Source organism: Piliocolobus tephrosceles, chromosome 2 (genome assembly GCF_002776525.5).
Source record: "Piliocolobus tephrosceles isolate RC106 chromosome 2, ASM277652v3, whole genome shotgun sequence".
Taxonomy (NCBI): Eukaryota; Metazoa; Chordata; class Mammalia; order Primates; family Cercopithecidae; genus Piliocolobus; species Piliocolobus tephrosceles.
In genome coordinates, this window is record NC_045435.1 from 157020275 (window position 1) to 157047137 (window position 26863).

Below are 26863 nucleotides of genomic sequence, written 5' to 3' on the forward strand. Positions count from 1 at the left end.
GGCCCCAGCAGCAGTGTGGCTGAAATATCTGGGGTGGGAAGGTGCACCCTCCACCAATGGGCTCTGACTACAGTAGACTTTCCCAAATCTGATCACCTCTCCCAGGATGTCTGAGCCAACTGGGGGAAAAAGGGAGGGAGTGTGCCTGTAGGAGAGACAATGAAGCATGCTTTTCTTTTGCTATTTTGTTGAAAATACTGTGGTTTCTATACTGCAGCAGGACAAACAAACCATGACGTATCTTTCACAATTTATGTACTTGATTTCTTATAATCTGACAGTGTGTTTATATTTCTCCCATGTGCTCTCTTTTCCCTTTTCTTACACATTACCCTTACAGCTAGGTCAATAACAAGTAATCTTGCTAATAATTCTCTCTCCAGGGCCCTGTGCAGAACCTCGTGAGATGTGACTTCAGAGGCCTCCTCTCCGACAGGTGAGGGAGGAGTCAGCTGTTCAGAGGGAGAGGCTGCCTTGCCTGGAGACACACAGCTAGCCAGTGGCCGAAGCAGCAGTAGATGCAGTTGTCCTGATGCATAGTTCAAGAACCTTTGTGTTGCACCAACTCTTTTGTAAATCAAGATTTTGTTTTGGTCTATACACTTATAGGTGGTACAGAGAGAAATGAAAAGATGGTTTGCACTAGTGACATAGCTTATCTTTGTGAGTGCCATCCTTTGGTGTAGCTATAAGGGTAGGGGGCTAAGATGTCCTTTTCAGAGGCCTTACACACCAGCATCAGATTTGGTGATAATTTAAGGTTATCCAATGAATCCGCATCTCCCAGAAGAAGGCTTAGATGGCCACTCCCTATCTTCTGGGGCCTTTGGAACTGAGTGATGTTTTAGGATTATAGGGGACATACTGCTAACCAGAAGCAGCCATCTGACTGTACACACTCCTGCCCCTGCTCTTGGTGACAGCTAGAGGATGGGTGAAAAGCCAGCTGACATCTGATTGGTGACAACCAGCTCCCTCAGTGTCAGGGCTCAAACTGGTAATAAGTGCCTGGCTTTATCCAAAGTCTCTGAAAAACCTGCTAGCTGGTGATGTGAAAGCCATGCTAACGGGAAGAGAATTTACTGGAGGCTGACTCAGGGGCAGCAGTCTGGGGAATTAAGCTTGGCTCCTGCGGGGGAATTAAGCTTGGCTCCTGCGAGGAAATTAGGCAGAATCAATTAAGGATGCGGGCAATTGAGGCAAAGAGACATTAATATTGGATGATAGAAAGTCAGAAGGAAACTGGACCAGCAGTTACAAGCTATAGCACTAACCAAAAACCCCACATGAGTGACTTGGGAAAGACAGAAGGAAATGAATGAAGTTGTGAAAATATCTGAATTCCCCACCAAATTACTTTATTAAATCAGTCTTTAATGAGGCAATTTCAGGGAGGTAGAATGGACTGGCAAAAAGTAATGATGTCCGTGTGGGTACAACTCTTTCTAAGAAGCCACCCTGACAACGAAGCAGGGATAAATCGGCAAGTGTGGATTACATGTCCTCAGTTATTAAGGAATTAGCTAATTAATTTACCAAACTTTTGGCAGTTATTTTAAAGGTAAAGAGAGTTAGTAGAGGGATGCATAGATAGGTTACTGATCTTTAAAGAAAAAGTGAAAGGAATTCAGGGGACTGTGAACTACTGTTACACAGCTCAGGCGATGTGAGGAATTTTGCACATGGTAATTACCATGTTGGAACTAACTTTAAATGATGCAAAATGTTAGGGAGAGTTTCAATGATAAGCTGCAGGCCAGAATAGGGCCATTGTTAAGTATCTGGACCTGGGCAAAAAGATGACAGTTTCACTCAAGGCAAGTGTCAATTTTCTGAATGTATGTAGGCTGGCAGAGTCTGTAGGAAAGTTCCACAGAGCAAAAGAACTCCAATCAATACTCAAGAAAGACGAGATAGGTTAAAAAACACCCACCCCAAAATCGGGTTGGTAAACCCCAAAACTGCAGTCTCATTGAGTCCTATAGCCCTGCCAGGTATAGATGAGAGCACTGAGGCTGCAGAAGGTTAAGTGCCTTACCAAAAGGAACAAAACGAATAGGTGGTAAATTAAAAATTGGGAGCCAGGTCTTTCTGGCTTTAACTTTGGCACTCCTTCTAAAGGATGCTAGGATGCTTATACTGGATCAAGGAGGCGATACCACTCTAAGTGGTAGACCCAGGTCTTTCTAGCTTCGAATCTGGCATTCCTTCTACAGTGTGCTAGAAAGCTTATACTGGATAAAGGGGGATATATCCTGGAACTTGGAAAAAATGCTAAGCGTTTTCAAATTTGCAAAATCAGATGAAAATAATCACGTTCTGAAAGATGCTAGGCACAAATGGAGCTAAGACTTGTGGCTATTTCATTAGTTAAAAGAGAATAAAGGCCGGGCGCGGTGGCTCAAGCCTGTAATCCCAGCACTTTGGGAGGCCGAGACGGGCGGATCACCAGGTCAGGAGATCAAGACCATCCTGGCTAACACGGTGAAACCCCGTCTCTACTAAAAAAAATACAAAAAAACTAGCCGGGTGTGGTGGTGGGCGCCTGTAGTCCCAGCTACTCGGGAGGCTGAGGCAGGAGAATGGCGTAAACCTGGGAGGTGGAGCTTGCAGTGAGCTGAGATCCGGCCACTGCACTCCAGCCTGGGTGACAGAGCGAGACTCTGTCTCAAAAAAAAAAAGAGAATAAGTCCCATTCCACATAAGTCTGCTAGGAATATCCTGTCATTTCCTGTCATTTCTATATGACAGGGAAGGTTGTGGGCTGTCCTGGAGTGGGGCCTGGAAGGAGCACTGGGAAGAGGGAGCAGGTGTGTATGCGGAGGTGGACAGGAAGGTGGTGTCACACAGTGCAAGGCTGGAAACTTGGCTGAGGTCAGATTTTGGAGGACTTTGCCAGACAGTGTGATCCTTTAGCGGTGTTAGGAACCCAGGACCGGGGAGCCTGGGTAGAGAGGCCAGTGAGGATCCAGGCTCCTGGAGAGGCCCACAGGCAGCAGGGGGTATGCTTGGGTCCGGAGTAGGGGGTGGGAAGCAGCCAGGGTGGCATCTCCTGTACCGTGAGCCACCGTGGCTGCCTCTGGGGCTGTGGTCTCAGGGAATGGCCTTGAAAGTGAGAAAAGGGAAAAACAGGGAGCAGAGCAGGAGGGTTAGAGCAACTCAGCAGCCGGGTGGGTGCATGTTCTTGGCAGTGGCGATGGGGGGCAAGAGGCAGCACAACAGGGGGTTTGGGCCAGGAATAGGTTGCGTGCACCCAGTGCCCAGCAGCTGCCGCCTCTGCAACACTGAGGCCATCACAATTGCCTGCCTGTGGACTAAGTGTTACGCTTGGTTTGATGAATTGCCACCTGCAGTTCTGGTGGACTGACATGTGGGTGCCTGAGAAGACTCACTCCCAGAAGCCACAGAGACAGTGGGCAGCCGTTCATCCACCCCCTGGGGAGCGGTTCTTTGATGGCCCCTGGGCTAGCTGACTGTTTTCTGGGGGAACCCAGCAGACCTCAGAGGGTAGGCTCAGGAAGCTGTGGAGGTCAGTGGCCATCCCTTCCCCCACCCCACATCTTAAGCCTGTTTTGAGTCACTGGGAACCGGCAATGGTCCATTCTCCTGCTCAGGCCAGAGCTGTCTCCCACCCCAGCAACCTGGCCATATGCCCACTCCCAGAGTGCTGGAAATGGAGCCCAGCGACTCCAAGAGAAGCTGCTTCCTAGTGATTCAGCTGTCCAACTGACAAATCTTTTCAGGTGGGAGATCTTTTGTTTCCCCCAAAAGAGGCCCCCTGTGTCAGCCCTGAGGACAGCCTTTCACAGTCCCCTTGGCATCTGCAGCCACTGTCCTCCCGCTCCCAGGCCTGCTATTCTTTTAACCTTCAGCTGCATAGAGATGGGAGAAGGCGGAAAAAAGGCTTTTTATAACCAAATTATCTCTGTGCATTCATCTGCCATTATGTTAATGCATCGCGAAGCCCGGCAGATGGTACAAAGTCAATTATGCTGGTGTTAAAAAGGGAGAAATTGACCTTTTCAGGACTCACTTGGGTTCCAGAGCAGAGTTTGCAAACTCAGGTTTCAGGCCTGGCATGTGGGCAAAGGCACATGGCACTGTGGAAGAGGGAGAGGGATGGATCTGGTGGTCAGCACGGGGACTCCCGTCTCTCGTACCTGCACATTCTCTCAAAGAGGCCAGCATAGCCGTCACAGTTGGTCTTCTGGGTCCGCAGGATGTCAGTGGGTTTGAAGGCTTGGCGGTCCTTCTCCTGAGCAGCTGCAATGTCGTACTCTGCAGGGCAGGTGAGGGGATCATGAGGAACCTGAGCCTGGGAGATGAGAAGACTCCACCCCCACCCCTAGCTGTGCTCTGGCCATCACCAGCCCCAGGAAACCAGTGGGCTGAATGGAACTACAGCCCCAGCCCAAATGGGATCTGGGAACTGTCACCTCTTTTTGCAAGTGGTGAGAGGAGGAGCAGGCCTTGGCAGAGGGTGCCACCTGGCTCCCCAAACGCCTGAGGAGGGGCTAGGAGGAGAAGGGACTAGGACAGTGCAGGGGCATGGGGCTCTCTCCGCGAATCCCCACCACACAGCTCTGCGCACAGTTCCAGAGAAATCACTCATCCCGTCTTCCTGCAGCCTGGAGGCCTCATGCTGACCCATGGGGCACACAGAGCTCGTCCCCAAGTGGAGAAGCCTGCTCTCCCACAGCCTGTCACTTCACTAAGGAGGGGATGAAGACATTGCAAAGAAGCCTGAGGCCTGCGGTGAGGCCATAAGGCAGAAGTCACTGTAGCCACTGAGGACCCAAAAGGACTGTATATGTGTGTATTGGCATGGGGATAGGAGCAGTAACGAAGTCCTATAAATGTCCTGTTTCTGACTCTGCCTCTTTAAGGCACAGGCACAGCTGGTGGAGTTGGGATGGGAGCTGGGGGGTCTCTCACATCCTCAGTTTGGACCTCCTACCTGTGCCTGGCAAGCTCATTCTCTAAGCTGCATTCTCAACTGTTGTTCCAGAAGAACAAAAGAAAAGCCCAGTGGCAGCAGGTTGAGAAAGACCCGGCTGGTCTTTATGTCAAAGGACTAGGAGTCCACCTAGTGATCTGGCCCTGTCCGCTGTCATTTGTGTTTGCAAGGGGGCAAGGGGCAGCATCCCTTAGCCACCACCTCTACAGTTCTGCATGACCTGGGAGCTTCTCAAGGCCATCCTGTGGAGAGCTGTGGGCAGCTGCATAGGCTTAGGTCCCTCAGGTGGCTCCAAGAACCTTGGAGACTGGGCTGGGACCAGTGGCCAACATTGCTAGTGTAGGAGCAGGAAGTGGAGAACCCACTTTTCCTGGCTCTGGTATTTAATGAACCCTCTGGTATTGCAATCACTTTTCAAACAGCTGCAACTTCTCCCCACCAATGATCATCCTTCTTTGAGATGACCTGCTGCTCTGGACTCTCACCTCTGTGGAGATGAGACAGAGGGAAGGCTGGGACAGAGGGAAGGCTGCTGCTGGATGAAGTTTCCAGCTCTGGGCACTGGCTATGGGCAGAAGGCTGCAAGGGATTCTCTTCCAACTAACTTTCATGGAGACTAATAGCACATGGTAAATTTTATCCTCCTTGGTAACTCTCTGGTTCATCAGTCCAGTCTCCTGGGCCCCTCTCCCCACTCACTTTTCATGTCACTCTGCACACGTGAATAACCTGATAGGAGCAGAGGGGCCTTCAGGGAAAGGAAGCAAGGGATTCTAGAGCCAGCAGTGCCACAGGTGGGCCTACCTATGTGATGGCAGATCCAGATCCAGATGGCACGGACCCTTTCCAGGTCAGTATGGGCCTCCTGGAGCAGGTCACTCACCAGTTCGTCTAGGCCACTCTTGGCTGTCACCTGGGGAGCAGGATGGGGATGCTGTATTAGGGCCTCGAGGAGGGGCTGTTGGCGGCCCAGCACCTTGCACCTATAGCTAGTGCTGCTCTTCCCCCAGGCAGAGAAGCTGGAGGAGAGGCCCTGAGGGGCAAAGGCTGGCTGAGGACCAGTTGGGAGGAGGTGGGGGACGTTGGACAGGGCAGGTGGTGCTGACCAGCTCAATCACAGGCCCTAGAGCCACCACAGCTTTTCTCTGCAGATCTGGGGGCTAGCCAGGCAGGCATCTGGACAGCGGTAGCAGCCCCTGGTCATGGTCAATACTAAGGATTTAACATAATCCTTATCAAAATTCCAATAGCTTTTGGTGCTGAAATGGAAAAATCAGTTCTCAAATTCCTATACATACCAAGGGGCTCCACAAGTAACCAAAACAATTTTGAAAAAGGAACACATTTGAAGGACACAAATTTCCCATTTTCAAAACTTACTGTAGAACTACAATAATCAAAACAGTTTGATACTGCCATAAAGATTATATAGACAAATGGAATATAACTGAGAGTCCAGAAACGGACCCACATATCTATGGTTAGTGGATCTTTGACAAGGGTGTCAAGTCCATTCAGTGGGGAAAGAAGAGTCTCTTTTACAAATGGTGCTGGGACAACTGGGTTTCCACATGCAAAAGAATAAAATTGGATCTCTACCTCATGCCATATACAAAAATCAACTCAAAATGGACCAGTGACTCAAATATAAGAGCTTAAACCATAAAACTCTTAGAAGAAAACACTGGAGTTAATCTTCATGACCTTGGATTTGGCAATGAATTCTTAGATATGGCACCAAAGGCGCAAGCAACAAAGAAAAAAACAGATAAAAGGCCATTCGTGAAAATAAAAAATTTCTGTACATTAAAGGATATCATTTAGAAAGCAAAAAGATAACTTACAAAATGAGAGAAAACATTGCAAATCATATATCCAATAAGGGTTAAATATCCAGAATATAAAAAGAACTCCTAGAACTCCACAAAAACAAAACCAACCCAATTCAAAAAGGGGCAAAGGACTTGAACAGATATATCTCTAAAGAAGATATACAAATGGCCAATAAGCACATAAAAAATTGCTCAACATCCTTAGTCATGAGAGAAATGTAAATCAAAACCACAATGAGACACCACTTCAGACCTACTAAACTGGCTATTGAAAAATGAAACCAGAAAATAATGTGTTGGCACAAATATGGAGGAATTGCAACTCTCGTATGATGCTGGTGGGAATGTAAAATGGTGCAGCTGCTGTGGACAACATTTTGACGGTTTCTTCGAAAGTTAAATGTAGAATTATCATATGATCTAGCAATTTCAGTCCAAGGTATACACCCCAAAAAACTGAAGGCAGAGACTCAAACAGACATTGTTTCCCCAATGTTCATTGCAACACTATCCACAATAGCCAAAAGGTTAAAAAACATCCATCCACGAATGAAAGGACAAATAAAATAGAGTATATACAGTATATATACTATATAATGGGAATATTATTCAACTATAAAAAGAAGGAATTAAGTTCTATATATGCTACGACACAGATGAACCTTGAAAACATGATGCTAAGTGACATAAGCCAGACACAAAAGGACAAATATTGTATGTTTCCACTCATATGAAATATCTAGAGTAGAAAAGGTCATAGACAGTAAGTAGAGATTACCAGGGGCTGGGGGAGGAGAAATGGGAATTTCATTGCTTAACGAGTACAGAGCTTCTGTTTTGGGTGATGAGTATACAATATTGTGAATATAATTAATGCTAGTGAATTGTACACTTAAAAATTATTAAAATGGCACATTTTATGATAAAAAAGAACAAATTAGTTTTCTTCCTAGGGGCCCTCAGGGAAACAGGGCTGAGGTTGCCGGAAAGGTGGCCCTGACCATGTTTAATCTCTGTAGAGAAGCTGGGGCAATGGGTCCTGCAATGGTGCCCACATTCCCCGCAGCCCCCAGCTTGAGGATATTAGAGGACCTTGTTTTCAGCTGGAACCATCTCACTGCTCACAAGGGACTTCAGGACCCACCTGCTGACCACTGGCCCAGCACACTGGCACCCTGACCTCTGGAGACCTCTGGGCCCCTGTTCTACTCTCTCAGTTGATTTCTGTTTCATTTTCTTCTATGTCCAGCTCCAACGCCACAGATTTTGTCCTTGTCCCCGTCCCAGGGCCCCGAATGGTACTCAGCATTGCTGGCCTGCACTGCAGCCTGGAGTCCTGACTTAGCCTTCTACTTCAGTGCCATGGCTTCTGGTCCTTTGGTTCCCACCTCCTGGCCCCACCTGGGCCTGGCTTGCTCTGGCCACTCCCTGCTCTGTGGCTGGGTCTCTGGCCTCTGCTGGCTTCCTGGCACTGTTCTCTGAGTATGGCTAGCAGCCTGACCCATCCCTTCTGATGGCCATTACAAAAATCCAGGCCCTTTGCAGACTCCTGACCCCACCCACTTCCCTCACTCACAAGGAATGACCTGGCCTCCACTTCGCAGCAGGCCAGGTGGGACTTCCTCACTAAGAGTCTCATCCTCCCCTCCTACCTCAGCTATCTCTATGTCTCAGATCTTCAGCCTTTGCAGGGACTTCCCTTCTTCAATCAATGGCCTCCTTCTCCTATGTCCTCACCTCCTCCCTTCCTTTCCTGGCTGCCCCATGCCTCCTTGTTCCCCCAACTTAGGATGCCCTCCCAGTCTCCTCAGTTCTACTCATGTCTAGCTTCCCCTTCTCTGCAGGCTCCTGTGGGATCTTCTCCTCGCTCCCCACTACTCACCTCCGGCTTGCTCCTCCACCCACCTGAGGCCTCCAGCCCCTGTGCACTGCCCTCTGGAGGTGAGGCGTACTTTGATGCTGCAGTAGCCAACATGAGTCTTCCCTGATCTCACTTGAGCAGATAGCACAGCTCACACTATTGACCACGCCTGCCCCAGGGAGCCCCTCCCTAGACCTTCCAGAACTCTGACCCTTCCTGGCCTTGCTCCAGCCTCTTTGATGGCTCCACACCCTAGGGGCTTCCTCCGCCCCTGCAATATGATGCCCGACCTATGGCTTCAGCTCTTAACGAAATCTGACGACTCCCAACCAGTGTCTCCAGCCCAGACCTTTTCCAGGCTTGTTATTCAGCTGCCCAGGGGGCAATTCCCCCGGATGTGCCACAGAGAGTAGGGCCCCTCATATCCCAAACACACTCACCCCCTAAAACCTGCTCCTTCTCCCTTGCTCCTCATGGGGAGGCACTGATCCACCCTCCAGGAGTCGATCCAGCCGTCCCGGAGCCCCTCTCCCCCACCTCCCACCCACTCCACACCTGCTGGCGATGGAGTTCTTCCCCTCTGCCCCTAGCTCAGGATTGGCCTTTCCACGCCTCTGTTTCCTCAATGACTCCACTTCATCCAGGTCATGTCTTCTGCCAGGACAGGAGGATGCCCTCAACTCATGTCCTGACTTCTCATCTGGCTTTCTTGATCCATGCACCCACCATCCACTCGTTATTTCAACAAACAAGGTTCCTGAGTCTCTATAAGGTGGCCTTTCTAAGACCATTTAATGTCCTAACTTTATAAAAGTGTTCAGCACCTTGTTCCTCCTATCAGACTCTCGGTGCTGAAGCTCCTGCCTGGCTCCAATGACTTCCATATGTCCCTAGTGTTTCAGCTCTTCATCTGCCCCTCCCACCTGCACCTGAGACATGCTCAGGCCCAGAGGCATGAGAGCTTGGCAGCTCACGCACTTCGGAGGTGAGCACGGCTGTGATTATAGTGGTCATGGCCATCTACATCCATGGTCCTCCCATCCTCTCCTCCCTTCCTCCACGGACTGGAGGCGGGCATAGCTTAGAAGCAGAAATGCCAAAAGGGGCATGGAGAAGGCAGGTCAGGGCTGGCAGAGGGGCCCGCCAATGAAGAGCTCCAGTGTGTGCGGTATTGGGTGGGAGCAACAGGAGCGTGGGTGGGGTGGGGGATGGAATGGCCTTTGGCCCTGGGCAGGGGCTGCTGCTTTGTGCCTTCCGTCCCCATCCATATGCTATGAAAAGGCATTCCAGGGCCATCCAACCAAGCCACTCAGGTTATGCTCAGGAGGTGTCTGGGGAGAGGCTTTGCTGTCCTAGAACTCTTGAGCCACCTCGAAGGGGCCCATGGTCAGAGCAGCCAGCTCTCCTACCTGTGAGGCGTAGAGATCCAGTTTCTCAAACTGCCGCAGGTCCAGGGACATGGATTTCAGGCTGGATCGATCCCAAGGGTAGGCTGGAAACACAGGGCAGCTTGGTCAGCCGCTGAGACCCACTAAGGAGGGCTGCCTGGCCTAGGCCTTGCTGTCTCTTTGAGGAGCTGTGACAGTCCAACTTTTAAGACAATTCTCAAAGCCTGAAACATTGAGCCTAAGAGCTATACGGGAACTTTTCTAGAAGGGTCCCCTGATCAAGTTAGTTTGGAAACTATGGCAACTCCCATAGTCCTCTTAGAGGCCTACAGGGAACATACGCCTATTGCAGACTCTGAGAAGTCAGAAGTAGGAAACGGGCTTAACCTCAGTTAACCCAGCAGTTTCCAGACATATTGATGATGGAATCTCCTTTTTCCCACCATTTGGTTTTCCATGGATTCCCTGTTATTTTTCCCAGGAATGAATGCTCTTTGAGGAGTGTCCAGGCAGTGCTGCTCGTGCTCACAGGTTCAAGGAGGGAGGTCTGTGCCACAACCACAGCGCTGGGGTGGAAGTGCCAAAGGACACCTGGGTGGAGAAGGAGGGCATGGAAAGACCAGGCCATCTGGGTCCTGCAGGGTAAGGTGTGTTTGGCACCCAGACAGGCTTCCTCCTTTGCCCTTGCTCAACTGGAGACTTGAGCATCTCAACCATGTGTGATGGCGTTCTGGTAACAGGGCCCTGAGAAAGGCTGGGCCTCCAAATCACTCATCTGTGCTTAGCCTTACTCACAGGGAGCCTCCTGCCCAGAGACCAAGCCATGAGTCAGGTCTCTGAGACAGAGCTATAGGGAGGAGAGAAAACTCGAGACCAGTGCTGATGCAGGGCCAGCAATCATGCAAGCTTCCCACTGGACACAGGATAGCTATAATCAGCTGCTGCTGGGGTGCTGCTGCAAGGTTGCCTGGCCAATGGTTAGACCAACAGATGCATGGACAGCAGACCCCTGTCCCAGCCCAGAAGAGAGCCTTGGCTCTGGCAGATCCTTTCTTAACCAAGGGTCCCTGAGTCAGGCAGATCAAAATCAGGAAAGCTGGGTGGGAAGACAGGATGGGGGTGGGAAGAAGTTGGGACCAAAGAGGAACTGAGCCCCTGACCCAGGTGGATCCACCCACCTTCAGCCTCCATATGCGGAGCCTCTGGGTGCTGGGCAAGTGAGGTGTGCTGGAGAGGCCCCAGAGTATGGTAGGAAGCCTGGGAAGAGTAGGGCCATGTGAGAAAGCACCTGATGGGCCTGCACTTCTACCTTGGTTCCAGTCTGGTTCTGACCTCCACCTTGCTGGGAGGGACTGGACCCAGCTCCCCGGCCTCAGGCACACATCTGTGGGATTCCCGGGAGCATGAATGAGATGGCAAATCCTGTGATGTTAGTGTCACACTGCTCTCTGGGAGGGTGCAGGGTGTGGGGCTCCTCTGCAAGTGCATGCAGGGAAGGACATGTGGCCTCCCTGCCTGGTGGGGGACACTGCAGGTGCATTTGCCCACACATCCTCAGGGCTGCCGCTCTCAGTGAGTCCCTTAATCTGGTGCTATTAGACCTGAGAGATGTGGGGAGAAGGTGGGGAGGGGTGTGTGTCACCTCTAGACCTTGTCCCAGCCCCTTTATGACCCTCTTCTGGGCCAGCATGGTTTGAGAGGCAATGCCCACTTACTGGGGAGCTGACCAATATTTGGGCCCAGGGGTTTCTTGCCCGGCCACCATGACTTATGTCATCAACCCCTGCCCTGTGTGGTCCAAATGCAGCCAGAGAAGAGTGGGGATACCCAGGCAGGCCCCTGCTGAGCCTTCCCCCTTCTCAGTGCCCTCTCCCTCTGCAGAATCTGTTCCTATCATTCTCTCACAAGAGCCATCAGGGTAACCTAAGTGCATTCAAAGTGGACTCACACATCGAACAGATTTCCACTCAGTATAGCTCTGCAAATGAGGCCTCCCTGCACTCCTATTTAGAATAAAGGTGGCATTTCTAAAATGCTATTGAAAACCCTATTACTAGTTTTCCCCTTTCTTGGTTCCATTTTCCAATACCTGAACGTTAAAAATGCCCATGATTTATGCCTCATTAAATCTACCTGTGAGGAGATTATATAAGATCTAAATACGATTCTACATAAATACATTTAATATATCAGTGCCATTAAATTATTCTGATTTTAAAGCAAAACAATAGGAAGAAGTATGGAGCTGCACCCAGCCTTAGATAACATCTGGTCTACTAAGGGGGAAACTGAGGCACAGGGAAGGCAAATGAGGGGCAAAAGCAGGATTCCAACACAGGCCGTCTACCATCCCTCTCATTCCTCTGCCTCTCTCTGCTTTTTCACATGCCTCCTACCTTACAGACATTTGGCATTCCATTTAAAGTTAACATAATCCTGAATTATGATTTTAATATGTTTCCTATAATGGTCTGCCTTGTTATTGCGGGGTGTACACTTTAGCTTTAGGATGACATCTGGTGCATGAGCTTTTTCCTTCTCCACCTGTATCCATGGCAGACATTGCTAATCAATCATGACACTCTTCCCCTCCTGAACCCAAAGGTGGCCCCAGCCTCTCAGCATAGTGACCCAGGAAGCAACTGCCAATTGGAGATTAGTCTGTGGGCTAACCCCATGTGCTCTCTTGAGAATTCTCCTGGAAGACTCTGGAACTTACCGTGGGCATCTTTCCCTCCAGGTTGCCGGGGTCTTGTGTTTCCATTTTTATCACCTTGTAAACCTACAATATTCCAAAGATTAGAAGTATAGATACTTCAGAAGAAACAGAAATGCAAGTCTTCTGGTGGTCCTTGCTTTTGACCCCTCCTCTGTACTCTCCTTTTCATAGCCTCCTTGTTCCCACCCCACTGACCACAGAATTGTTGCTGGAATTGCCATGAACTTCCTTGTATGATAGAAGGAAGACTAAGAACCAGGAAGTGGCTGACAAGAAAGGGAGCTGCATTCTGCAACTGGAATTAGTATTTGCTCTGACCTAACACTTTGGATGATTCAGTGGGTCCTCCTGGAACCTGGTGTTCCTGCCCTCTTTTGGATTTTCCTGCTTTCTTGAATCCACTGCCAGATAATGCTGGGATAAGAACTGACCGTGGATGGAAACAAAGATGCAGAAAGGGGAAAGCAGTTCGTGTGGAGGTCAAAATCTAGAAGGATCAGGTCATAATTAAATTATTCCTTGGGAGGATTAAAGGCCAACTGAATCCCATAAATCTAAGACTGCAAAGGCAGAATTGTAGCCTAGTTATTAGACTCCCTGGGCACAAGGAAAGGAACTTTTCCTGCTGATCTGGAACCAGGTCAGGAAGATTTGGGTCCCTGATGGGATCAGGGGGAATTGAAGGTGGGGATGCCAAGGCAGGTAGTTTTATGCCCCTGAAGGTCACTTTAGGCTATAAATATACCAAAGAAGATTGCAACCACACACAGGTCATTCTGAGAAACAGTGCTCCATTTATTTCTCACACCTGCATTTTGTATTTCGCACCTACATTTTTTTCCCACCTACGTTTTTGATAGAATGATAAAGGTTCAAAATGATAGCTAGCATTTGTTACACACTTACTATGCCTGGCTTGAGCTTTACATTTACTCTCTCATTTAACTCATTATAATCTTATGAGGCAGATTCACTTATTTTCCTTCTTTTATAGATGAGAAAACTGAGTTTAAAAGAGGGGTTAGGCCACTGGCCCAAGGTCACACAGCTGAAACATGAACCTAGACAGTCGACCCTAGAGCCTGCCGTCTTTACAGTAGACTGCTGACTACTGACAACTACAGGACCAGACAGTTTTGGAGGACTTTGGCTCACCGCATGGACCTAAAGAGTACTTGAGCCTCAGTTGTTCTGCAGCCTCTGTTATTTCATCTGCATTCCTCCTGAGGTCCCTGTTTAGCAATAAGGTGGACAGATGCAGGGAGGGGACTGAGAAGGGAGTTGGGGAGACATCATGGTCCTCGGCCTGGGCCTATGTGCACTGCACTGAGGGCTGCAAAGTATGCTGGTTAAGACCACAGGCTTCAGAGTCATACCTGGGTTCTGACCCACTTCCTAGCTGGGTGACATGGGTAGTTACTTCACCTCTCTAAGCCTCACTTTGCTGATCTAAAAAGTGGGGATGATATTAGTATACATCAAAAGGTTAAAAAGTTAATAAATGTTAAAATACTTAGCATTTTGCATGCCACTTTTTGGGCAGTAAACAAATGGTATCTAAAAGCCACAGCAACAACACTCTTGTGATGCAATGTGTCTTCAGCTAAATGTCTTGTGTTACCTATGACTAATTCCAGAGATGCAAAATCAGTGGTAGCTGGGTGTGGAGAAAAGAGTCTCCAAGGATGAAGCTGTCATGCTTCTGCCTTTTCCCAGTTTGCAGGCCCATGTCACTCTTCTCCTTCCCTCAGAAGATGCTTGCGCTGGGATCTGGCCCAACCAGCTGCCTTCAATCCTCTCTGCCAGCCCTCCACCATGAGTACCTCTGTCATACATACGTTTAGCCAAGGAGAACTTCTTAAATAGCTGGGGCATGGCATCTCGAGGGTGGACTTCCACAGTCAGTTGTGTCCCTACAAAGGAAAAGGAGATGACATTCTCAACCAGATGCTGCCAGGAAAGGGTAAGTGCCTCATGACTGATGATTGAATAACAAAACAATTAGTTTTAGAACTTTCTTTTGTGTGTACAAATCATCCTTGCTTTTTTCTTTAAATCAAAACAACAAACCAAGCAGATAGCTTCCAGATTCAGGCAAGATGGAGTAAAGCATACTCAGCCCTGTCTCTCCCATTGAATGCAATTATAAACAATGTACCGAATGTAAGGGGCAACTATTAGAGGATTCTGCAAAGTAAATAATAGAATAACTGGCAAAGACTGGGAAGAATTTTTAAAGCATTAGCAAATTGACAGTGAATTTACCATTCTTCTTCCCCCTCTGGTATCATCTAGACTGAACTTAAAGACATTCTCAAACCCAGAAGGGTGCAGTGGATGCAGAAAAAGAGCACACAAGAAATTCTCTCTTTCTGGCCTGCAGAGTGAGAAAGGGAACCCCTAAGAGTCAGAGAGAGTGAAAGAAATCTTTTGTTGTTTTTCACCCTCTTTATTCTGTTATTTCCCAACTCAGTCCCCAGGCAATTCTGTTGGTAGCAATGGCAGCAGTGATGTTGGTGGCCATGCAGGCACCTACAACTTTGGGGCGAGGATAACTATTTTCTTATACCAGAGAAGTTACAGTCCCAAGAAAATGAGGGCAAATATTTATTGTTTTTTCTCTCTGTTTTCTGCTGATTTGCCCCAGATGCAGACACAGTTGTGGGGCCCATATGGCAGAGTGAGGAAACTGAAGCTCCAGCTTTTTAGGTAGAGGAAAGAGAAATGGGTCATGAAGAGGGGGGAGCTCAAGAAGACAATTTCATAAAGTTGTAGATGGACTCCTGTGGCCACCTCTGAACTGTGCATGCATAGATCTCATCCTAAACATCGCACCACAATCTTCAGGAAGTAAACTATGGGACAGATTAATGCCCAGGTCCCAGACTGGCCACTGGGTGGTGCACATGCAGGGCAGATCTGTGTAGCATTGCAAAGTCTACAATTCAAAATTCCTCAGCTACGAAGACTCAGGAAAATCTTAATTTGAAAAGGAAAAGATAATCAACAGATGCCAACTCCACACAATTCCACACACAAAAAATCAGCCACAATAACATGCTCTAACAAGTAATGGCAAGCAGTTTTGAGATAAATGGAAAGATATAAAGTATCAGCAATAAAAAGAAGATATAAAGGAGAAGTAAGTGAAGATTTTAGACTGAAAAATATGGTTAAAAATCCTCTGGATATACTCAATAGCAGAATGAAAATGACAGAGAACACAGAGAACTTGAAGATAGATCAGCAGGTATTGTCCAGTTTGAACAACAGAAAATGTGAATAGTGCGTCAGGGATCTGTAGGTCCATACCTAAAAGTCTAACATTCATATGACTGAAGTCTCAGAAGGCAAACAGAAATAATGTGATGCAGAAAAAATATTTGAGGAAATAATGAAAACTTCTGAAATCTGGCAAAAGACTTAACACCTTACTGATTCAAGAAACTCAGTGAATTCTAAACAGGATAAACGTAAGAAAATCCAAGTCCAGACTCATAATCAAACTATTAAAGAAAAAAATATGAAAAGTAGCCAGTGAAAAGTGATGTAAAGCCAAGAGAATTTGGTACCAACACACTTGCTCCAAAAGAAATGCTAACAGAAGTTCTTCAGATGGAAGAGAAATCATACCAGAGGAAAACTTGGAAGAGGGGTAGAAATGGTAAATATCTAGATAAATATATTAGTCTGCTCTCCTCTCAAGTTCTTGACAATATGAATAATAATTGAAAGAAATAATTATAACATCTGATAAGTTTTTGATAGATGTAAAATATATGACAACTACAACATAGAGTAGGAGAGTGAATGTACCTATATGGAGGTAAGATTTCCTCATTCTACTTGAAATGTTAATATTAACTATAATTAGATTATGAAAAGTTAAGTACATATAATACATACAAAAATAGGTATATATGGAGATATAGTAAAAAACTTAATAGGCAAATTTAAATGTAATTCTGAAAGGCAAGGAAAGCAGGAAAGAGGAAACAGAGGCACAAACAGAAAACAAATAATAATGTAGAAAACCTAAATACAAATGTATCAATAATTACATTGAGTGTAAATGGTCTAAACACACTAATTAAAAAATAGAGATTGTCAGAAAGGGTAAATACATAAGATTAAACTACATTCAGTTTCCAAGGATCCAACTTTAACTACTATGATATAGGTTGGTTAAGTGAAAAGATAACAGAAAGCTGGAGTTGCTACATTAATATCGGACAAAGCAGACTTCAGAGAAAGGAAAATATCAGGGATAGAGGAATATTAGCAAGAAGACATAACAACCGTCAATATGCATATGTCAACCAACAACGAAGTTTTAAAATGCATGAAACAAGAACTGATAGGACGAAAAGGAGGAATAGACAAATCTATTTTCTATATATTTGCTGATTTTTCAGTCATTGAGAGAATTAATTGAAAGAAAATCAGCAAATACATAGAAGAAATGAACTACACAATGAATAAAATTTATTTGATGTTTATAAAAGATTCCATCTAATAATGGCACAACACACATTCATGTCAAATGCCCATTGAATAGTCACCAAGATGGACTACATCCTTGGTCACAAAACAAATCTTAAAAAGTTGAAGAGAACTGAAATCATACAAAATTCTTCTCTGACCATAATGAACTAAACTAGAAGTAAAAAACAGAAAGCAACTGGAAAATTTCCAAATGTTAAAAATTAACATACTTTCAAATCACACATAGATCAAAGAAGAAGTCTCAAGGAAAATTCAAAAATATTTTGAACTCATTGAAAATGAAAACAAAACATATCAAAATGTGTGAGATGAAGCCAAAGCAGTGCTTCAAGGGGAAATTTGTAGCATTAAATTCTTATTACAGAAAAAAGAAAGGTTTCAAATCAACAATCTAAGCTTCCATTTTAAGAAAGTAGAGAAATGAAGACTAAATCCAAGGCAAGCAGAAGGAAGAAAATCATAAAAATGAGAGAATAAATCACTGAAATTAAAAACAACCGCAGAGCATAATGAATGAAACTAAATGCTGGTTCTTTTTAAAGATCAGTAAAATCTTTACTGACCAAGAAAAAAAAGAGGTAAGACACAAATCAGGGGTAAATACACCAATATCAGGAATGAAATGAGGGCTATCACTATAGGCCCTCATAAGTATTAAAATAATAATAAAGGAATGCTACAAAACCTATGCGTACATAATTTCTACAACGTAGAATAATATTGGGAACAAGTTATAGATGTCCACTCTCACTGATCCTAATAATATTGTACTGGAAGTCCCACCCTGTGTAATAAGACAAGAAAGAGAAATAAAAGGCATACAGATTGGCAAGGAAGAAATAAAACTGTCCTTATTCACAGTTGATATGTCTGTCTACATAGAAAATCCCAAGTAATCTCCAGGCAAAAGCTCCTAGAACTAATAAGTTAGTTTAGCATGGTCACAGTATACAAGGTTAACATACCAACATCAATTATATTTCTGTATATTGGCCATAAGCAATTGGAGATGGAATTTAAAAATAACCATTTCCCATAGTTCCAAAATTAAAATATTAGTTATAAATCTAAAACAAACAAAAATCCCAAACATGGGCAATAATCGTGTACTGAAAACTCCAAAATATGATTAAACACATTAAAGAGGACTTAAATAGATGGGGAGACATACCATGTTTATGGATTGGAAGCCTTAAAATTGTCAAGTGGGCAATTCTCTCAAAACTGATGTATAGATTTAGTGCAAGTTCAACCAAACACTTTGGGGGAACTGTGCAAATACATAATTATAAAGTATAGACATCCAGGCACAGGAACTGGAATAACTAAACTAATTTTGAAAAAAAAGATGGGAGGACTCCTACTCTTTGATTTTAAGATGCATTAATGAAGATGCTGTAATCACAACAGTGTGATGTTGGTAAGAGGATAAACAGATCAATAAACAGAATAATAAAAAATAGATTCACATAAGCATAGCAAAATAAATTTTTACAAAAGTGCAAAGGCAATTCAATTGGAAAAAGGGAAAAAGAACAGATATTTTATCATAGAAGAGATTATGGATGGAAAATAAGCACATGAAAAGACGTTCAGCATCATCAGCCATTAGGAAAAGGCAAGTTAAAACCAAAATGAGACATTACATCTATTAGAAGAGCAATAACATACAATTGGCCCTTGAACAACATGGTTTTGAACTGCACAAGTCCACTCATATGTCCTTTTTTTCTGCCAGATGCAGATGGAGAGTACTGTTCGTGGAGTGCAAAACTCGCATACAGAGGACCAACTTTTCCTATATGGGGTTTCTGCAGGGACGACTGTGGGACTTGAGTATGCCCACATTTGGTTATATGTGGGTGGTCCTGGAACCAATCCCCCATGTATACTGAGGGGTGACTGTAATTTAAAAATAGTGATAATATCATATGCTGACAAGGATGCAGAGAAATTGGATCTCATATATTGCTAGTGGGATTGTAAAATAGAACAGTCACTCTGGAAAATAGTTTGGCAGTTTCTTATAAAACAAAACATGTACTTACCATACAACCTAAAAATTGCCCTGTTGGGCATTTATCCCAGAGAAATGAAAACTTATGTTCACACAAAAACCTGTACACAAATGTTTATATAGCAGCTCTATTCATAATCACCCCAAACTGGAAACAACTTAAAAGTCCTTCAGTGAGTGATTTGGATAAACAACCTGTGGTACATCTGTATCAAGAAATAGTTCTCGGCTGAGCATGATGGCTCATGCCTGTAATCCCAGCACTTTGGGAGGCCGAGGTGGTTGGATCACTTGAGGTCAGGAATTTGAGACCAGCCTGGCCAACATGGTGAAACCCCATCTCTATTAAAAATGCAAAGATTAGCTGGGCAAGGTGGCAGGCACCTGTAACCCCAGCTACTCGGGAGGTTGAGGCAGGAGAATCGCTTGGACCTGGGAGGCAGAGGTTGCAGTGAGCCAAGATCGTGCCATTGCACTCCAGCCTGGACAACAGAGCGAGAGTCTGTTTAAAAAAAAAAAAGTATTTCGCAACAATACAAGGGAACTCTTAAGAGTGATGGGAGGATTAGAGTCCACGCAAGATAATTTTGAAGAGGGTAATAGAACTGCTGTATATTCTGATGGTGGTGTATTCTGTATATTCTGATGATGGTAACCACCATGGTGGTGGTTACACAAATCTATGCATGTGTTAGCAATCAGAACTGCACACTACAAAAATTCAATTTTACTGTATGTTAATTTAAAATAAAAATAAAAGCAAAAATACCAACCACACACACACAAAAAAACCCAAGCAGAATTAAAACAAAAACTTGGATGGCACAGAAAGATATAAAGTAGAAAGTGAAACTCCTTTAAGACTTCATTTCTACATTTAAAAATCCAAAGCAGATTACAGTAAACATATTTTTCATAACCTGCTTTCTTCATTTAAATCTTTACATGTCAGTAAGCATAGCCATATGTTATCATTTCAAATGGCTGCATAATATTCCATTTTGTAGATGGTTTATAATCCATATAAGCAATCCCTATTTGTTGAATATTTAGCTTTTCACAGTTTTGCTATTAGAAATGATGTGATGAACACTCTGATACATACATCTTTGTATGTATGTAAAGTGATTTGCACACTTTGCAAATCAGTTCCTTTGAATAAATTCTTACGTATGAATCAAATAATATGGATATTTTAAAGGCTTTTGTTAGATATTGGCAAATTTTTCTCATGAATGATTTTATCAGTTTATGAGCTCATCAGTACTATGCAAGAGAATGCCCATTTTGCACATTCTCGCTGTGCTTGATTGCAAAATTGGTCACAAAGTGCAATACTTTGCACTTCCTCCCAATGAGAGGTCTTTTGTTCCACCCCTTGAATCTGGGCTGGGCTTTTGACCAATTAGCACATGGCAGAAGTGATGTTGCACAAATTCTGAGTCTAGGCTTCTAGAGACTTTGAGGTTTCCATTCTCATTCTTGGGATCCCAGCCATAACTGCCATGTGAATGAGCCAGGTTGTAGATGAGAGCTCACATGGAGCAGAGCATAGCCTCTCAGGTGAGGCTATCCCAGACCAGCTGGTCTCCAGCCAACCCACCAGCTGACCACAAGCACATGAGCAAGCCCACCCAAGATCCAAGATCAGCTGGGTATGGATCCAATGAGAATTTCTAGCCAAACTGCAGATGGGTGAGCTCGTAAATGCTTATTGTCTAAAGCTGCTAAGTTGTGTGGTGGTTAGTAACGCAGAAATAGATCACACATACACTCACTGATGTTTGGTTTTATCAACCCTTTAAATTTTTATCAATGAATAATAATACCTGGTTGCTTTGTATATTTAGTTTTATTGTAGTATTCTTTGCATATACTTATTTACCATTTTAACTTCTTATTTTGTGAATTGGCTATTTTCCTATTGAAGTATTATTTTTTCCTCGTTGATTTTGTAAAACCTCCTTTTATAACCCTTTGCCTGCTAACTGCGTTGCAATTATGTTTCATAGAATAACAATACTGTCTTTTTTGTGTAACTCTTAAACTTGTTCTGCATGCCAAAGAGGGTCATTCTCAAACAATTTGAAAAGATACAATGTGGCCTCTGCCAAGCATAGCTTTGAAGGGGTTAACATTCAAGTGCAGTTTCTAGCATATTCAATGTTGAGAGAAAATCAGCCTTGTGAGTTTATAATTAAAACATTAAGTATTTCAGAGTTCGAGGCATAATTCAGTTCTGGTCGTAGGATCGGGTGCTATCACCATCAGTAGCAAATACTTCCTGTGTGTCTTCCCATCATGAGTGAGGCATGGGTCTGTTCTCCTTTTCACTTTCTCCACCTCAAACCCTCTGAGGTGTCTTTTAAAGTGAGTGCTAAGTGGTACTTGACTTCAAGATGCCTTGTGAAAAATGAATTGAGAAACATGTTCACTCTCTCCCCTCTCATAGGTCACAATACACAATGATCTGAGTAGTCCTGTAGTAAAGAACTCTATTTGACCCAATACTATTTTATCAAACACAATTTGGAAAATGCTGGACTGGAACAATCTCCATAAGCTTAGAGAAACTGCAAAAGTGAACAACTTACTGGCATAGGGTTCAACAACGAATCTCTTCCCCAAACTTCTTATAATGCCCAGGTACTTTCACACACACACCTGACAGTCTTTGTTAATTAATTGCTTCAGGCAGCCACTTCCAATCAGTCAGAGTTAATGAAAAACATGAAACCTGTTTGCCATCCTGTGTTAGGTGTCCTGAGCCATGTCTCTATGGGTATTAGCCATGTCCCACTTCAGCCATGTCTCTTTGTGAAAGAGTGATCAAGCTGAAAAACAAACTGCTGTTCAAGTCCCTCCAGGGCAGGGTGTTGAGGTGGGCTCACGTTCGGAGCATGGCCCTGGCCCAGAAACTCCAGCCATCACTATTCCTAATCCCTTCGCTCCTTTCTACGATTCCTCTTCCCTCTTGGACAGGCGTCAATGTCCAATATTTTCCTGAATCTCACTTCCTGGTTCTCCCCCAAAGCTGTGCTGCTGCTTAGCATTCCCTCAAGGAAAACAGCCAATTTCTCGGCCTCCCTGATCTGCGTAGGAGTGTGATTCCTGCTCTCACTTACAGGTGTGTGAGGGCACCACTGGGAGGCTTTGCTGGTTCCAGGAGCTGGGCCTGGGCTGGACACACTGTTTCAAGGGGAAGAGCATTCAAAATATAGCTTTATGCTTCCTTAAGGCATGGAGTGGAGAGAGTTTGCTGGCTATGATGCTCCTGGATCAAATAAAACTCTTAATTTAAGAAAAAATATTAATGTGGCCAATCTCTAACAGAGAGTAGATCATTAGGAGCAAAATTTGCAGTCAGATCTAAACCCTAAGTACAGCCTAAGTACAGCACAGTACATTATTCTAATCTTGACTATTAACCATCACAACCAAACCTACAGGAGGCCCTTCCTGGGATTCCAGGCTGCCTGGCTGACCTCTCTCATGCACCCCTCCCCAGCTCCACCAGCTGTCAACAAAGTCACATTTCTGAAGCTGCAGTTTTGACCATCTTAGTTAAGAGCTTGTTAGAGATTATTTTCTGCTAATCCTAAGAAGTGGCTCCCTGGCCCCTTTCCTAGACCCCGCCAGCTCTCCTTGCTTGTCTCCCGCCTTCTCAGAACCAGAGCACACAGGCAAGCACGAGAATGTCCACATGCTTACTGCCCTGCACCTGCCTTTCACCCAGTCAGGTTTCTCCTACCTGTTGGCTGCTCTCCAGATCTCTTCGGGTTTCAATCAGGATTTATCTAAAGGCCTAATTGGCTCAGAACACCTAACGCAGTATGGCAAACAGGTTTTGTGTTTTTCATTAACTCTGACTGATTGGAAGTGGCTGCCTGAAGGGATCAATTAACAAAGACTGTCAGGTGTGTGTGTGTGTGCATGTGCACGGGTGTATATATGTGTGCAGGGGTCACGGGATTCATGTGAAATACTTGCCATCATTGGTTTAAGGTGTTTGTTAACTTTTTCTATAACAGGCTGGCACATTTACAGCCTTTTTTCTTCTACCTTGGAGTGTTTTTTTTTTTTTTTCCCTGCAGTAGCTTAGAGTCAGGAAAACAGCTAAAGCATTGGTAGTTTAAAAAAAAAAACCCTTAAATAGTCCCTGGTTAGGTATTCAACAGAGACATGCTGTGATTCCACCCAGGATGCAGTAGTCAGGAAGTGGAGAGCAGTGACATCCCAGGAATGAGCGTGCTAGATGGTGACAGGGACTGTCTAGCTCTGTATAACATGCTGGAACACCACCCTTAGGGGGTACTGCCAGACACAGCATGAAAACCCCACTCAGCAGCTCTCATTGTGAGATGACAAGCTAGTGTTCCAGAGCTCAGGGCTGCCACTAGGCATCTGCTGGTGTGCATGACGAAGGTCGTCACTGGCAGCCCTGCCCCTGGCTTCCATTAGGAACTGAAAACAAAGGACCATTCATGATTCCTTCTATGGGCTGGAGCTCCACAGGGAGGTCTGAGGTCTGGAAACATGGCACTTTGACCCCAGTGCACGCATGATCAAAGAAGGCTACTCTACAAAGTGTTTGCATGGGAATAAGGGCTGATAACCTCGAGGACAGAAGCCCCAACAGAAAACTGACTCCCCAAGAATGTCCTTTGGGGTCAGGCATGGTGGCTTATGCCTGTAATCCCAGCATTTTGGGAAGCTGAGGGAGGGGGGTCGCTTGAGCCTAGGGGTTTGAGACCATTCTGGGCAACATAGTGAGACCCCATCTCTACAAAAAATAAAAAAAAAAACCAGCCATGTGGTGGCACTCACCTGTGGCCCCAGCTACTCAGGCGGCTGAGGAAGGAGGATCACTTGAGCCCAGGAGTTTGAGGCTGGAGTGAGCTGTGATCCAGCCTGGGCCACACAGTGAGACCCTGTCTCAAGAAAAGAAAAAAAAAAAAAAAAGAATGTCCTTTGCAGGGGCTCCTTGTGATTACCCACCTTCCATTCATTCAACCCACACACCCACTACAGATCCATCTCCAAAGCCCCTTCCCTGATCCAAGATTCCAGTGTTCCTTTGTCACAAGTTACATAAAGTCTACCATTGAAAGAGAGGCTGAGGAGGAGGGATAATATTGAACCATTCCGAGCAACGAGTTCAGACTGAAACCTTAGGCTGCACGTTGAGGGTGGGGGTTGGGTGGGGGTACTGCACCCAGATCAGCACCACCAGATTGGTCCCTGTCCTGTATGGAAGGGACAGTATGGTGGAGTAGTTAAGCCCGCCGGTTTCGAGAGCACACAGACATGGGTTCAACTTCTGGGTCTGGTATGTGTTAACTGTGCGACTTCAGGCAAGTTATTTAAATCTCTCTGAGCTTCTCTATCTGTAAAATGAGGATGATAACCTTCCACAGAAGGTGGGTGTGGAGATTAAATGAGGTGAGCCATGAGAGGGGCTTAGCTTAATATCTGGCACACACCAAGTGTCCCGCCTCTGGTCACCGCTATTACTGTGATAGAGCTTCCAAGAAGGCTTCTCTGGGGGCTGATGTGGTTCTCAGAACAGAGCCCAAAGGTTGTCAAGGCTCATGGGATGAATAAGAAAGTGGCACATGGAGTAACGATTCCCTGGCCCCTGCTTTCCAAAATGGCAGGTGCTGGCACCAACCTCCACAAAGCCAAATTTGAATTCGTGTTTCTTTCCCAACCTGCTCCTCCTGCATCTCCCTCACCTTCATCCTCCCCATTGCTCAGGTCCCAAGCCTTGACTCCTCTCTTTCTCGTATACCCCAAATTCACACCATGGGGGAATGTCTCCTGCTGGATTATCATGATGCCTCTTAAGGGTTGTCTTGCTTCCAACCTTGCCCCCTCTGTTTATTCTCTACGCATTGGAGGCTGTCATGTTTACAACCATCTAATGGTTTCCAATCGCACTCAGATTAGAAGCCTCCCAGGCCCTGCCAACTCTGCCCTGTGTCCTCTCTGGCTCTTCTCCTGCTACCCCCACCTTGCCCCATGCCCCTCCCTTCCTCTCCACAGCACAGTTGCCTGCTCCTTGAACAGGCAGACACGCTCCTGCCCGGGGGCCTCCACGCTCACTGCTCCCTCTGCTGGAAGCCCTTCCCCAGATACCCACATCATTTGTTCTTCATTCTTTCCTTGCTTAGATGTCACTTTCCCAGTGAGACCTTTCTCACCTACTCCACTTTAAATTGTCCCCTGGGATAGGCTGAAGAATGACCTTTAGAGATATCCATGCCAGGAACCTGTGAATGTTACCTTATATGGCAAAGAGGACTATGCGGATGTGATTAAATTAAGGATCTCGAGATAGAGAGACCATCCTGATTATCTGGCTGGGGCCTGAATGCAACCACACGTATCCTTATACAAGGGAGCACAGGGAGATTCAGCTATTTATAAGCAGAGAAGGCAATGTGACAATGGAAGCAGAGATTGGAGTGAGGCAGCCACAAGCCATGGTGGGCCTGCAGCCTCTAGCAGCAGGAAGAGGCAAGTAACGAAGGCACCCCTAGAGCCTCTTAAAAAGCCAGTCCTGCTGACACGTTGACTTTAGCCCTGTGAAACAGATTTTGGACTTCTGGGCTCCAGAAGTATAAGAGAACAAATCTGTGCTATTTTAAGCCACCTCATTTGTGGAAATTTCCTATAGCTGCTATAGGAAATGAATACATAACCCTGCACAGCCCCAGACCCCCATTCCCACATACACTCCTTATCATCCTTCCTGCTTCACTTCCCCTCATGCCTTATCTGGATCAGGGTGTTTGACTTGTCAGGATTGTCTGTGTCTCCTCACTAGGAAGTCAGCTCCACAAGGACAGAGGCCTTTGTCTGTCTTCTTCACTAAGTGAGGTAAGTGGTGCTAATCCACTCTCATTAGAGCCAGATATCTCTGAGTCCTTTTTTTTTGTGTTGAGCCATGTGTAGTTGAGTTCATTTTCGAGAAGCAACAGCATGTAGGCTTGTCCTTGTGGTTTCTAGGGCTGGTGGCAGGTCCTGCGGGGCCCACAGAGGTCTCTAAGGCCTGTCCTGGAGCTGCACTCTCAGGAATTCTGGCCTAAAGGGACACTGGCCTGTACTGTGAGGAGAGCCAGCTCCCCCATGCTGGTAACCCCAGTTGGCTGGCCTTTCATCACTACCTGCCAGCGCCTTCCTCTAGAGAAGCTGGTCCACCTGTATTTCAGAGAGCAATTCCCTGAGAGGTTCCAATCCTCCAGGGCCTCCAGAGTCCTCCTGCTTCATGTGGGGCATGGGGGAAGTCACTGCCTCTGAATTTGATCAGATAATTTCCTTGCAGGTTAGGACATCGACTCTCAGAGCAAGCGTGATGAACTCTTACGGCTGAGCCTGTGAGAGCACAGACGCCAGGGCCCAGTATTTAATGCAGAGCAGCTAACCAAGGTGGGAGTGAGACTCTAACCTGGCCTCCCGCCACCACTGCTGTGGGGCCCTCCTGTCTCTATCTTGTCATGTGCTCAGATCCAGTCAACTGTAGAGTCAGTGATGCTCTTGCCTGCCTTCCCCAAGTCCCCAGAGCCTGTCCCCAAAAAGTG

The 26863-nt window shown here is 45.7% G+C and overlaps 2 protein-coding genes across 5 annotated transcripts in view; one reads left to right on the forward strand and one right to left on the reverse strand.

The window, feature by feature from the left end:
• CEP63 (centrosomal protein 63) overlaps nucleotides 1-5199 on the forward strand; it is a 144004-nt gene extending 138805 nt beyond the window's left edge. Inside the window, exons 14-15 of the mRNA XM_023187934.2 lie at nucleotides 384-436; nucleotides 4285-5199. Of these exons, the coding sequence (XP_023043702.1) occupies nucleotides 384-436; nucleotides 4285-4507 (276 nt within the window). The 3' untranslated portion in view covers nucleotides 4508-5199. The remainder of the gene's footprint in view (nucleotides 1-383; nucleotides 437-4284) is intronic.
• Nucleotides 1-26863, reverse strand: part of KY (kyphoscoliosis peptidase) — a 50058-nt gene that overhangs the window by 14815 nt on the left and 8380 nt on the right. For 3 of the 4 annotated variants that reach the window (XM_023187943.2, XM_023187945.2, XM_023187946.3), the window contains 5 exons: nucleotides 14596-14670; nucleotides 12758-12820; nucleotides 10060-10142; nucleotides 5762-5870; nucleotides 4161-4278 (listed from right to left, as the gene is read on the reverse strand). In XM_023187943.2, coding sequence (XP_023043711.1) covers nucleotides 4161-4278; nucleotides 5762-5870; nucleotides 10060-10142; nucleotides 12758-12820; nucleotides 14596-14670 — 448 coding nt within the window. Of the gene's footprint in view, nucleotides 1-4160; nucleotides 4279-5761; nucleotides 5871-10059; nucleotides 10143-12757; nucleotides 12821-14580; nucleotides 14671-26863 lie in introns of all 4 variants that reach the window. The other variant, XM_023187944.2, reaches the window with a different exon arrangement.